Below are 14965 nucleotides of genomic sequence, written 5' to 3'. Positions count from 1 at the left end.
TAAAAATCGCTACATGGTTTCATAAATAATTTTTCGACGCGCAAACGACGATATTCCCTCGTGGCAATTGCCAACGTCTCTTACGAGGAATGCAGCACGAGAATGATCGCTCTAACTTCCAAAGAAACGCCATGTAAAATAAACGACGAGTTCGAAGATGTTTCGTCTGGTCTAGCCGACGTCATACCGTGAAACGAAACAAACAGCAGTCGGTTTTTAATGTTTCAAATTCTTATGAATAAGGGATGAACGTGGAAGTTGGTATCGTGACCATGACGTCGGTCGATGGAAACATTTTTCAGGGACATTATTATCGTTCCGTCTGTCGCAGTCAGTGCGCGACTGGTCATAAAACAATACGATCGCGATTTAACCAAGAATCTTGAAATTTTTATTTACGACTGTGAAAACGTTGCTCGCGCTACAAATTGTGACCTTTTCTGCACGATCGTTTCAATTTCTGCTCGTGGTACGTATTATCTGATGTTTCGTATTTAAAAAAGAAAAAAGGAAAAAATCGTTGCGCTTTTTGTGTTCTGCCGAATCACGCGACAATTTGCGATTAACCAGCCGATTCTCGCTTCCACGAGCCGTGCAATTGTGTTCTGTGCGAAGAAAATAGCGTGCACGTCCTTGGCAAATTATGTAAAAATAGGGACCAAGTATGAGAAAAATATAGAAATATATCCTTGATATGTTAAAAAAAGATTGGAACGCGAAATTAACATAATAAGAAATGTTAAGAATATTTATGTTCAAGGTACTCTTCAGAGAATTTATACTCAAATTGTATTATGATTTAACTGTAATATCACGCTAACTACGATATTATGTTAATGTTAGAATTCTCTCAAACCTCTTTTTTATTCAGAAAATAGGATAAGATGGATTACATAAATTACGTAGAATTATGTAGTATGATATTTCATTTTTCTTTCTTCGTGTAATATAGTTGTTCAAGTTTTATAAGCGGTTAAATTTTATTATCAAATTTCAATCTACACGTATTAGCATCATGTTATACAGGCTTGTTTTTCCGGAACTAAACAATATCCTGGCTCTTATATACTAACAAGTTTCACGTGACCGAGTGAAGCTTTTTTAAGCTTCCTTTCGTCGAACCTGGTTCACTCAAGAAATTTCGTAATGCCATTTTATACTGTCATTGTACGAGCGTTTTAAATATTCAGAATTGGTTATTTTACGTGGTGTCCCTATACGAAAAACGTATACAATGTGAGCGATAAGTATGTATATAATTACTTATAGAGACTGATAGAATGTAAAAAAGCGTAATAGGTAAACGAGATATAAAACCGAAAGCTCGTCCAAAGCCGAAAGGCACGGACTAAGTAATAATAAATAATAAATAAATAATGTAATTACTTATAGACGCGTCGTTAATTAATTAACATTGGAACTACTACTAAAAGAAGAGGCGAGAAACATTTTAACACATAATAAGGAAAAAACATTTTTATCCGCTTAAATCGTTTACTAAGACAATGTAACAGGAACAGGTGCACTAAAAGTCATCAAGAATAACGAAGAGCTTTTCAAAGAGCATCGATCGACAATAAATAAATAAATAATAGATAACATAAAAGAAAATACTTTTTGTAGCCACTGTAAACTCACTTACAGACATTTTTAACGTAATTGCCAACTAAAAGGGTGAATGTACAGTGACATTGAAATGAAACGATTAGACATGAAACGGTTGGCAGAGCAGAGTGAATTTCAAGTTCCCCTGGCCGACTGGTCAATGCGTCGCATCGGTATATTACTATGAAGCGAAATCCTCGATTTATTGGCTCGACCCACGCAGCCTGTGCTGTACCAGCGACAACTACCTTAATTAAGTTTACCTTCGTTAAAGGCCTGATTCAGTGTTCCCCGTGAACATCCGCCGCCTGCAGCGCTGTCCCTTCTGCTTTCACCGATCTGCATCCTTCCCCTCGAGACTCGTCCAGCCTTGCTCCGATCGTGAATAATTCGTTTCAGAGGTTCAGAGAGATATATCTCGTTTGTCTGTACGAAATGTAAAAGAAAAGCCTCCTATTCTTGCCGCGTGCAATGAAATTCCATTGTAGATGATTTGGAAAATTAAAGCTTCTACATGGGAAAGTATAGCGGCAAATATTGGACGATAGCGTTGAATTTATTAAATTTAAAAATTTTATTAAATTTTATTAAATTTTATTAAAATTGTCGCATAATTTTTCCTGCGATCCTATGTTCAACTAGCTGGAATTTTATATAAATATCGAATTAATTTAAATAAATAAAATTATTAAAGCGATACAGACGAAGATGTACAAGCGATCATACTTTTGTTCGAATGAAATGGAAATTAACGACGATGGTAGGTGATATTGTTACGAACACGTACATTTTTTCGGTGTTGGAAATGCCAGAGATCTCGTATCGATCGTTTTAACTGGTTTAATAATTCCGGCGTTAAACAACCCTTTTAGTCTTCTTATCGTATAATAGGCTAATTTTATGGCGAGACTGTGTAGTTTAAAATTGTTAAATATCCTGTAGAATACGTGAAAACTTTTATGGATGCTTGTATCGTATTTTAAAACTGACCTTCTTGCTCGCAGAAATTTACATATCAAATTTGATTTTACACCATCCAACTTGTTTTTCTTTTCTTCGACGCTTTTCTTCGTCTCTTCTATCCTGCGGATGACATCGTATATGTGTGAGTATATTTGCAGTTACGATCACAGGTTGGAAACTTGGTGCACGTTATAGTTACTCGAAGCTTCGATCACTTTCCCGACTATTTATTTTGAAGACTGTGCAAACGTTGGAAACGTCGAACGTTTGAAGAGAGAAATCCCTTGAAGATCGGCTATTTCCTTGCTTCTACACGCCTCCAAATGTAAAGCGTATTAAACGTAACATGATCGGCAATTTCTCCCGCTCAATTTTATGCCTCGACAAAGCAAAGTCTGTGGTTCCTTTTTTTAATAAAAATCGTAACGTAGATTAATATACAATTATAGTTAACCGTTTCCTAGGCTACAGACAATTCTAAAGAATCATGGAAGAGACTTGAACGAAACTAGAATTCAATTTCATTTTATATCGAGAAATTGTTAGTTATTTCGACGTTCGAGAATAAATGAGAATTTCGAAATATTAAACAATTTTTCAGTACAGTTAATTTATTTGTTGGTTAATTTATTTAAATGGTAACCATTTGTCAGTAGTTCTACACCGAACGTACAATTATCGGTATTTGTAACAAATCAGTGAACAAAAATCTTCAGCGTTTTTGTGTAGAAAATAAATTATCCTCTTTCACCTACTTCGACGAAGATATTCTAAAAATAAATTCCCGAACCACTTGGAAAGTTTGGCAGAGAATAGGAACGGCCGTAAAAATCCAAGCTGTAATACCGAATCTCCGAATCGTAGTTTGCTAAACGTTAGCCCCGAACTCGAGCATTTATGCCAACCGTTATAACCCAGTTCCATTGCCTGACCACCTGTATACCTCTACTACTGACGGTCTGACCACCGCAGAGGTTTGCGTGTCGAAGGTCGTTACAGCTCACCTACATGTATACCAAGGAGCCTGTATTTCTACGTATGTACAAAAGGTGTTAATAAAAAATGTATTCAGTTTTTGGAAGGTCGTGTATCTATATATAGCTGTGTACAAGGGTGGAACAAAATAATGGAATAGAAAAATCTTATACATCATGTACGTATATGACATATAACAGGCTTTATCTGTTATTAAATAATAAATTATGTATATACAATATGTATGATTGCGTATATACAACAAAATATGTATTATTTTACGTATTAAATAGTAGATCAAATTCTATTAGGTGGTCCGAAAAGTTTCTTTCGTTTTATAAGGAAATAATGGATGCACAACATTTATCGTTGTTGACAAACTTTATCGTTCGTCGTGTCACTCGAATCCAGAAGTTCGTTACTTTTCGCCATCGTCGACCACCGTCTCATCTCCGCTATAGGCTTTTTGCTCCTAAATTTCTCATACTTTATATATATTTATAGATATATATCAAGTACAAAGTAATTTAGGAGGAGAACATGTAGTGTATAATACATACACGCTCGATCAGCTTCTTGCGCGCTCAACAAGCCCGCTCAGTAGCAAACGACGTGTCATAAACTTCGACACCGGATGAGAACTCAGCGACAGACTATCGTTGGAAAGTCACGGAATTGAACAGACACAGATTGCCACTTTACAGGAAACATTGAGGAAAATCCACTCCATGGACATTTAGAATATAAGCACCAGGTGCCTCTAGAAAGTTACCCTGATGTTCAACACGCTCGCTTACGTTCGAACTCTCTCACTTACGTATTTTACTTCTTACGTTTATACTAAATACTTGAAATAAACGTACAAATCGCAAGTATACTAGAAATCTTTAATCTCTCTTCGCCTTCAACGTTAATTATTAGGTCGTCCGAAAAGTTCCTTTCGCTTTATAAGGAAATAATGGATGCACAATATTTTCTGTTTTATATTATTTTATCGAATTACGTATGGTCCATTTTGTGCTATCAAAATAAAGATCACAACGTTCGACAGATTAGGTTTTATGTTTGTATAAATATTACAATACAAATTATATAAATGTATAAATATATTAGGTTCGGATAACCTAATATAAGATAATGAAAACAGCTGTTATATGTCATATACATATATGACGTATATACGTGTAACATGTTTCCATTATTTTGTTTAATAGTGTATGTGGATATATATATAGAACCACGACCTTCGAAAAAGGGAATTCATTTTTTACCACGTCTTATTAACGCCTGTACATCTGTAACACGTATGACATGTATGTTTCTTGTTACACGAAAGTTCGCGTGTCCGCCAATCGTACCACCGAAACGTACAGTACAATACGAAGAAACGAAAGTTTAAAAGGCTTGAAATATTAAAATATCGTGTTATTATAATAATTTCGCTGTGTAATTTTACTTTTAAAACGTTACTTTATTTGACAAGAATATTATAATTATAAATAGATGATCAGTTACCAACGTTTAAATTTTCACGTCCACCATATATCAACCGTATAGCTAAAAACGCTCTGTCGCGTAAGTATTAGGTTGTCCGAAAAGTTTCTTTCGTTCCGTAAGGTGATATTAGGAGAACAACAATTTTTGTTTTATATTATTTTACTGAATTAGGTATCATCCATTTCGTTATATTTCTATTATTATGTTCGTGCATGATTCAATAAACTAATATAAAACAAAAAACATTATGTGTCTATTATTTACTTACAAAACGAAAGAAACTTCTCGGACGACCTAATACCAAGACCAGCCTTTTCTCAAACTGTGCCAGTCGCCCAAACTGGCCCTTATTCTGCAAGTTCCCATTCGATCGCAAATGCTCCGCGATCCATGGACGATAGCCCACGTTCTGGCTCGTAAAATTTTCCATAGAGAAGATGCGCCATTTCCCGTACACCCGGTAGATCCACGTCGAAAGGGATTTTGTCACGCGATGGCCAGCCGGCCAGCTCGGGAGGCTCGGCTCTCGATTAAAACAGGGACTATCGAGCGGCCTACGTCGTCTTTTGCACACCGTGTCCCCGTAACGTGCTACACAACGCGAAAACGAATCTCTCCGTCTGTTTCTGTGACGTGATGTCGGCCCAATTCGCGTGTGCCAAGTGTTGTTTCCGCGATCCCCACCATTTTTTTTCCTTCCCTTTCGACACGATTTTCCAAAGGAGGTGAACGACCAGGCGTTGTCCTCGTCGCGTTGTTAACGACAGACAAGAGTTTACCTCGCAGAGGACTCTCGGAAGGGAAAAAGGCAGGTTTGCTTCCGCATTGTGCGTGTTGTACACGGAAAGGTGTGTTTGGTGGTAAGTCGAAGGGGTGTTTAGTTGTTAGTTGTGAGAGGGTGTTTCTCTTTTTTGACGAAGGGTAGATGTAGCGGGAGATTGTAATTTTTGATAGACTTCAGGACGAATGTCGTGTTGTTTGTAATTGGTGTGTGTGCGTGTGTGTGTGTTATCAGGGATTGAGAACGTCTCGTTTGATGGACGCGGTATTTTTAGATTGCGCGACAGAGAATTCCAAATGCGAAGTTTCGATTAAAAGAATTAACGTAGAGTGGGTGGTTGTAGCGGTTGATGAGCATTCTGCGGATACGTACGTAAATTCGTATTTTTATGGACAGAATGGAAAGGAATGGTACGTTGTACGTTGCAAATATTATGCTTTCGATATGTTCCATATTTTCGCATGAAACCTGGGTATGTTTTATACGTGTAATGTAGACAGTGATTCAGACAACCGTAGGTGGGCTGTACTGTATGTTGTTAGAAGAATATGTGTGTATATACTGAGAGAGAGAGAAATTGGAATAAAGCGAGCCTTTGTGAAAAACACACGGAAGAGAGAAAGATTGAGAAAGACAGTTGTAGTATTGTAAAATAAAGAGCAGTTTTTTGTTTCGAAAATTTATTTATTTATTTGTTATTTATATGTATTTAAGCTCTTTTGTGTGTGCAGTAAGAGATATAGATATAGAACACGATTCTTTATTTCGCTTATTTATGAAATAGGAGAATCGATACGATTACGTAAGGCCACTATCCTGAATAATTACTGCGAAGAATCAACGTATCTCGGATATCGTAAAACTATTATTTCAAAACTAGTGTGCCATCTACTCGGGAACGATGCACCCGAAACTGGCTCTGGAAAACGAATCTTCGCCAACAACCCCATTTAAACGAGCCTCCTCTGCAGCTTTATCCTTAGTCGTTGCGAAAGTTGTCTATCGCAACGATTTCCTAATCGTCTAGTGGACATGCAGACGCTCGTCCATCCACGCGATTATGCAAATTAGCCGTGTCGATGCAGAATCGTTGTTCGGATTCGAGGGGTCGTTAAATGGCTACAGCTTGCAACGAGATCGGCGATTCTAGTTGGCAGAGTGGAGGGCAGACACTCGTCTCCTGGCACGTTTACAGGCCGATGGAAAAAGTTTTATCGTATTCATGGGACGAAGAACGATCGTCGTTGAGGCGAGTCCAGCTTACGAACTCTGAAATCGATTCGATCGTTTCCAAAACGGATACGACGTTGATTATCTCCTCGTCGTCCATCGACCTCGTAAAAACTTGCCGAAGAAATCACTTTTAACCGCGTTTATGCTCAGCCAGCTTAGATTTCTCGAAATTTCCTGGAGATATCGAGTAAGAACTACGACTCCGGGAACCCGTACCGTCGTCGTTACACGTCGTTTGCCAAATTATAAGGTCGAGAGGTAACTCAGGCAAACGTTCATTTAGTTTAGATACTGAAGAGCTCGTAGCGATGTCGTTAGACCTCGTTACCGTAAATGCTACGTTTCACGTTCACGTATTAATAACCGTTGTTGTAAGCTGCAATGTAATTGAAAGTGGAGCGACAAGAACAATGTGAAAATCATGATCGCTGCTATGAGCTTTGTTGCAAATACCCTAACAATAACGATCTTCTGGTATTTTATGTTTCGATGTTGACGTAACGCGGAAAGCTGGCATAATCAGGGTGTACCTATATCGCCATAAATGTGGAAATTTCAAACATTGTTCGCGTAATACGTACACGGTTTACATTAATTAAATATACAGTTAACTCGTGTTCGATATCGCTATATAGATAACATAGCATTGTCTGTTAAACACTCTGACCGCCACGTGGAAATCACATGTTTCGGGAGTATTTTTATTAATCAAAACATATGACAAAATATTAATAAATTAGTGTAAGGCAACTTTCTTCCCCGATGGACCGTTTATCTTATTGATGGTCACGGGTGACCACCGTGGCACCTTGGTAACATTTGATAGCGACATATCATAACAAGGTTTTGTTTATTTCAACAAACCATTTGTTACCATAGATACTGCGCATAAGAAAACAAAATAAAGAGTGTATCGAGATATATGTAATTTTGTGTGCTACACTGCATTAGCCGAGTAGTAGTGACACACGTATATGAATATGAGTGTGTGTGGGAGTATGTACGTGCGTAGCGTCTCGTAGAACAAAATAATACAACTGTTCCGTACGCATAGTGGTAAAAAGATGCTGAGACACGTGCAATGGGTATCTACGAATATCTTGTAAATCGCGTATTAAATAAATATGAAACAATTTTCATATCATTTCTACGCGTAATGTGAATATTCCTATACTTTTATTTCGGCGACTAACATTCACAATTCTCAACAGAACGAATAAACAAATAGAATATATATAGAATGTCGATATGAAAAGGATACGAAAAAGATATCGTAGAAAATATACGAACAAATTCTACAGATTATTTCGGTATTTCCGCAATTATAAGCAAAACTACTAGATATTTTCATTGTTATCGTTAATTATTAGCTTCGTTGCTTTACCATTATCGCTGTCGATGTTATTACGATACGAGACACGCGATTATCTCTGTTAAACGATAGATTCGTTTGTTGAGTTATCGCACGGTATGCGTAAGGCCGTCTGTGCTACTCGAGAAGAAGAAAGTCTCTGCGATATAACGTAATCCCAGGTGTTTCGACATTCTGCGTAGCAGTTGGCGTTCCAATTTCAAAGTAGCCGCATTAAAGGCAAACACAATTAGTGGGACACGTCCCAGTCGAAAGTTTACACAGGGCCACGCAAAAATCGCGGAATACGAGGCGGGTAAACACGAAGAGGAATATGGCAAACGCAAAAGGTTTCCGGCGAGTCGTCGAGCGAGCTTAATGGGGGCGTGGATCGATATTGACCCCGGTTTACACGGGCAATTTTTTCGCCATCGCTGACATGCTCCCGTCAAAGCTTTGTGTCGCCATACTTTGCCAACTAATTAATAACTCGTCGTACTTTTTACCTGTACGCTTGTTTGCATCGTAATTAAAAGAAGTGAAATTATATCGAGACATAAGAAACGAAATATGGTACAGTAGTAAGTGAAACAAAAGTTTCAACGAATAATTACTCTACAAGTTTGTTTCCCGTTACATTGTATAACGCTTCTGCGTTGTCTACTGCAGCAAAATATCGCGTTTCGATAGAAATTATTATGTAAAATGAATGTATATAACAATAGTATGGAATATACGAGAATAATTATAATATAATAAAATATAATTCGATATTTAAATATATATATTACGTATATGATATAGGAAAGCTTTGAAATTGCATTTATTGTATTTTTAACCGTTGGTGTAACGTATAAAGAGAAATTACGATTGTTAATAATTACGTCAACGTGAAATACGAGAAGGTGTAATTATTTTGGGCGAAGTGAGCAAAGACTTTAGTAAACTCTTGTATTAGAATCGACCATACACATTCCTAGAAGGAGGAAGGGAGAGGTAAGAATGAATAGCTACAAGGAAACTTCTTAGAAATCTTCAGAAAAATTTAGCAATATACATGAAATATGCGTTTCTTGCTTCGATCCAAAAGCTTTCACGCAAATTGGAAGATAGAACGCGCATCGGAATGAGCCGGACGCTTCTTAAAACGAGTAGAAGAAGGAGACTTTCTTGCGCAGCCTGCAAGAAGATTCTTCGGAATTTCAAAGCGAAACGCAAACATCGGCAAAGTTTCGCGTGGATGACCGTCGATAATGATTCTGGCCAATCTCGAAGAGGATGTCTTTGTGATTCGTCCTCGACGAACAATTTTATCCGAAATCACAAGCCCCGTAATGACTCGGTGTGGCCTAGAAGTCGAAGCGTTCCAGTTTTTTTTTTTTTCTTTTTTTCTTCTCGGGACAGGAAAAACCGATGGAAACTGATTACTCGTGGAGAAAATGCGACGGGAAATCGATAGCCGGCCGATGCGTGGAACGACGCTCGTTTTCAACGACTTCTGGAGCCTTTTGACGTTGAAACAGGGGTCGTGGCTCTGATATATCCAGGACAAGAGGAAATCGTTTTCATTTCCAATGGAACGAGCCTTCGTATTCCCTGCGCGATGGAAAATGCCTTTTCTCTAGTTATTCCGTCACGTACAACGGAGAATCTCTGTTAACCTCGAAGCGACATAATTCTCTTCGTTATGTCTGCTCGTTCGGGATTACCCTCTTAATGGGGGAGGGGGCGGATTCTCGTGTGACGACGACAAAAGCCAGCGAATTTCATGAATTTTTTTTACTCTAACTACTATAGTTACACGGAACTGGACGTTTTCCTGGGACGTAGATATAGTCTCGAGATACAAATGTAATTTTTTTTTTATATTTCGATTCTTTTTATCGTTTATCAACTTTTTAAAGCGCAACGTTCGATAACTTTTTTAAACCGGCGTGCGCGATAATTGAAAAACTAATTGCTCCATCAATTTCGAGCAAAACTCATTCGCTTGGTTGCAAATCTGTCCTGGGAGATTGAAGCTCGAATTTCTATTCGATTATTTTCTAATATTCTTTTTAAACAACGTACGCTCTATTTATCTGTCAGAGAAGATGTTGGAGATTTGTTGGAAAAAATAGGTGCGATGTCAGCGTGAAGTATCTAACGTTAAGAAAAATCTCTTTGCTTCTGCGTTCTGATAGCTGTGACAGATGCCACACTGTACGCCAACGATGGTTACATTATAAAAGATGATCGCCGGGCTCGTATCGCATGCAACAAACGATAAGGAGAAGTGAAATAAAAAGAGTTACTTCAACGCTTTTGCACTTCAACGCCATTTACTTACACGCCAGAAACGTCTAGACTCGTAGAGACAGCAGTTAGTCGAAGGGAAAAATCATGAAAATGACTTGCTTTTATCCTTGTTATCTCTGAAACGTTTCTTAACACTCGCGACAATATAAGAAATGAGCACAGCTGGTCGTCCAAAATGCACAAAATGCCTGTACAAGACACAAGTACAATTTACATGTTATACTAATTTTTACAAAACATTTTAACCAATTTTTCTACTAATAAATGTATTGTGTTGGCAACTAAGCGATTGCGGATTTTGTCATTAGGTGGCATTGACGAAATCCGCAGTCGCTTAGTTGCCAATCCAATATTTATAGAAACACTTGCTACTTTTCGCTTCCTGCTTTGCGTTTCACACCTACTTTGTGTATCAAAAACTAGTAAAATTAGAACGTGGACCGTTGATTTTGAAAGTGGTGCGAGTCCATCTTCCTTTGTTTCGAGATGTTGAAGCGTCCGCGTTTCCATCGATCGAAAAATATTGATACGCTCTACTTGGTTTGTCCACTTCTCTGCAATGTATTTAAGTAGACCTGAACTCAATATACGAACAATTTCCTTCTTTTTCTTTGAGAATTAGCCAGGCCAGTGTCTTCCTTCTGCATCAGAAACGAACCTGAACACTACGTTCGAAATTAGCGAATCGTTGAACTGATTAAATTTTAATCGTTCGAAATGTAACGTGTTTTATGTAACGTAATTTTCTTTCGTGGGTAGATAAGAGCTGAGAAAGCAAACTACCGCTGTTTAATTTCCATATCGTTTGTTTTTTATTCTACTGATGCGACGACTGTTCGAGGAAACTGTAGATCGCAGGAAATGAACTTGCACCGCATATCGAAATAAATGATTACGCATTAGCAATTTTGCGATTGCGTTCTTTATCGAAATTTCAATTGAACAAAACAAAGGAATATTTTAAAATGTAAATCGTGCGTTGTTTATGAATAAAAAGTTCACGTTGAAATATCCTTCATTAAATACATTCATTGAAATACATTTTTCGCTTTCTCTATTTTTTTCGAAAAATGCAATTCGAAATAAGCGGCTCGTATAATGTATCGGAAGTACAGGAATTTAATAAAATAAGATGAAGGTAAGATATGGAACATTACAGAGTTACAGAAAAATATGTTGCTGTATAGCGTCGTAGTATTACGACCGAGGAACAATTGCGTTAGAGAAGATCGTGCATTTTGACAGATTAGGTCGAAAACAATTGTAAAAGGGTTAATTGTAATTCCCCCACTATTGGTATAGTATTTTAATATGCTGCCTTCTTTCGAGCTTCTTTCTTATCTTTTTAATATCAAAAGGTATCTCAAGTTTGAGCAAACCACGAAAGAACCGTCATTGATACGTTTGATTTGCCGTTTCAATTTTATGTCGAACATTTTCTTAAGGCAATGCAAATTTTCCTTATTTTCTACAAAAATATATATATCTTACAATATAGATTAGAATATAAAAATTCGAGGATAGCAGAACGGTTAATAATAAATATTAATTAATGATCGAAACGTTTGAGGACATTTTATCGAGTAATAAAAATTAAAGGTACAACGATCGAATTGTTCGAGAATTTTTTTTTTTTCTTTAATTTTATAAATGAAACGTCGTTCGTAACTAATGAGAATCGAGTTGCTTGCCATTACTCTTGATTATTCAAATATTATTGGTAAAATACGTTGAGAAGTAATGTGTCGTAAACGCGATTTCACTCTCGGCTCACGTACGATTTCATTCCCGGAGGGAAACGTCGGGATTTAATACCGAAAACGTTTCTGGCATCGGAAAGGGTTACAAATCAGCCCTCGACACGCAACTAACTTTTTCATCGACCAAGTCTCAGGAGCTCGTAAATCGATGACAGATATGATACTGAGAAATATGTGTAATTATCGGAATAATGTCATTGTTCCTTTAGAAACCTCCCGGGGACTTTCTATTTCACATTTATGAACAAATATTATGATACATATATCGAAGATATAGAAACGAGAAGTTTCCAACTATATTTTGACGTATCAATGAAAATTGAATCTATAATATTTCATTTCCAAAATTTTACTGTACAAATATTTTGACTATAAAATGTATATATATATATATATATATATATATATATATATATACTAAATAATTAGCAATTAAATAAAGTGATGAAATAGTTCTAATAAACTATAATATATAATGTGGCTATATTATATAATCGATAAAGTGTAATAAACAAAGTTATTTTGCTTGAATTTTTAGTAAAAGAACGACTGAATTTCATCGGTTTATCTACATTTTTAAAATAGAAATTTAATCTCTATCAGAGAATTCAATTGTAAATTTGATTAAAAACACTGGACAAATGAAAATAATTATTCTAATAGATAAATAATTTTTTATACTAATTCCACATATAAATATTCCTTTTTCATTTCTTCTTCTTCTGGTATCTTATCGTCTTCATCATCCTCTTAGCCATCTCCATCGACTTCGTCTTCCTCCTCGACTTCCTCTTCTATCTCTTCTTCTTCTACCTCACCGTCATTTTCTTTTCTCTTCTGTTTCTTCGTTTCGTCATTTTTCCCCTAAAACGTAAAACAACGATCATACGTTCGAGCTTTCGGTGAATATTTCTATCTCGAGGTTCTCAGTTGAAACGACGTTAATTCAGCTTAATTTCACGTTCGTAGTAAATTTTTACCAAATGTGCTAACGAATGGCATACCTTTTCGTGTTGTTACAGGAGCAAGCCGAAAACCTTCGCGTTCGATCATTGTTTCTATTCCCTGGACCCGGCCGTGGAAAACTTTGCGAATCAAGATGTGGTGTTCGACGCCCTGGGTCGCGACATTTTGGACAATGCGTTCCAAGGTTACAATGCCTGCATTTTCGCCTACGGTCAAACCGGTGAGACAACGTACCATCAATATACCGATTAATCATAGAACCAACGTAACAGAATATATTTTACGATACGAAGATCGAGTTGAGCTTTGCTAAATGAAACTCTACGTACGCACATAAATTCTCGTACCCTGTACCTGTCATTGGTGATCTGTGTTAGCGATATCTGACGGAATCTAGCGGATTCTCCTGCGAGGCGACATAGATTTAGTGAAGGGAATTGGGATTTATAGGTAGCATCAGATAGTGATAGATTTAACTGAACCTAACCCGAGGCAAAGCTAACTTCTTGTTTCCTGATGTTATCTAATACGATGTTTAGATAATCTGCTAGCTTCCCTGTAACGTAGATTTGCTAAAAGGAATTCGAATCTGTGGCTAAGTTACACACGACGGTCTAACTAATTTTAAACTTAATTCGAACTTTACGTAGCAACGTTCGAAATTTCTTTGGAGTTTCGAGATATTAGATCGTCGTAAAAGTTTCTTGTCTTGTAATAAGGAAATAATAGATGCAGCACATTTTTTCTTTTATATTAATTTATCGAATCACGTTGGATCCAATTTTGCAGTAATAGAAGAAACGAGAGAAACTTTTGCAAGAATCTAACATGGATATTTTATATTTTTACGAGCCGTGACTACGCGATTTTATTGTTTAAATACCTGCCACGGTATAGCCACTCCTATTTGAACGTTCATTTTCAAAATACCGAAGGTTTTGTTATCCCAAGATAATATTAGCTTGTCCGAAAAGTGTCTTTCTTTCGCAAACGTGTTTCTTACAACAATGCACCTTCGTACAAACGTGAAACCAAGTCTGTGAAATATCACGGTGTTTATCTCAACAGAAGAAAATAATATAAATAATATAAAACAAAAAACGTGGTGCGTCTATTATTTCCTCATAAAACGAAAGAAACTTTTCAGACAACCTAATATTTCCCAGTTGCGGACTTTTCCCTTTCGGATATGGACACATTTCATTGACGTTCGCATATACAGTGTATTCTTTTCTTCGTTCGAATCGAACGAATTTCGATTATATTGTAGATAATTTAGAAACTGGTAATAAATAACGTGATAGGTTATACGCGTTTAACATTTCGACCTTGATTTCACGGTCCTTCAGACAGCCACACCCAACGTAACACGTAGCTGATTAAACTCCCTTCACGTGGAACGTTTCCACGTACTTACTTTGATCAGATTCTGGTTTCATTAACATTGCACAAGCGTGTCGCATTACGGATTTGTCGCTTCGCTGTGGTCTTTAAGTCTCTCCGTTCCGACGAGATCGTCATTAATCGGCAAGAATC

General features: G+C 36.9%; 1 protein-coding gene across 9 annotated transcripts in view; it reads left to right on the top strand.

The window, feature by feature from the left end:
* LOC138178668 (kinesin-like protein KIF13A) overlaps positions 1-14965 on the top strand; it is a 174936-nt gene that overhangs the window by 134043 nt on the left and 25928 nt on the right. For all 9 annotated transcript variants that reach the window (XM_069110768.1, XM_069110767.1, XM_069110775.1 and 6 more), the window contains exon 3: positions 13486-13649. In XM_069110768.1, the coding sequence (XP_068966869.1) occupies positions 13486-13649 (164 nt within the window). The remainder of the gene's footprint in view (positions 1-13485; positions 13650-14965) is intronic.

This window comes from Bombus flavifrons, chromosome 4 (assembly GCF_040668555.2).
Source record: "Bombus flavifrons isolate JBK064 chromosome 4, iyBomFlav1_principal, whole genome shotgun sequence".
Classification (NCBI taxonomy): Eukaryota; Metazoa; Arthropoda; class Insecta; order Hymenoptera; family Apidae; genus Bombus; species Bombus flavifrons.
This window is presented reverse-complemented; position numbering and strand designations above follow the sequence as displayed.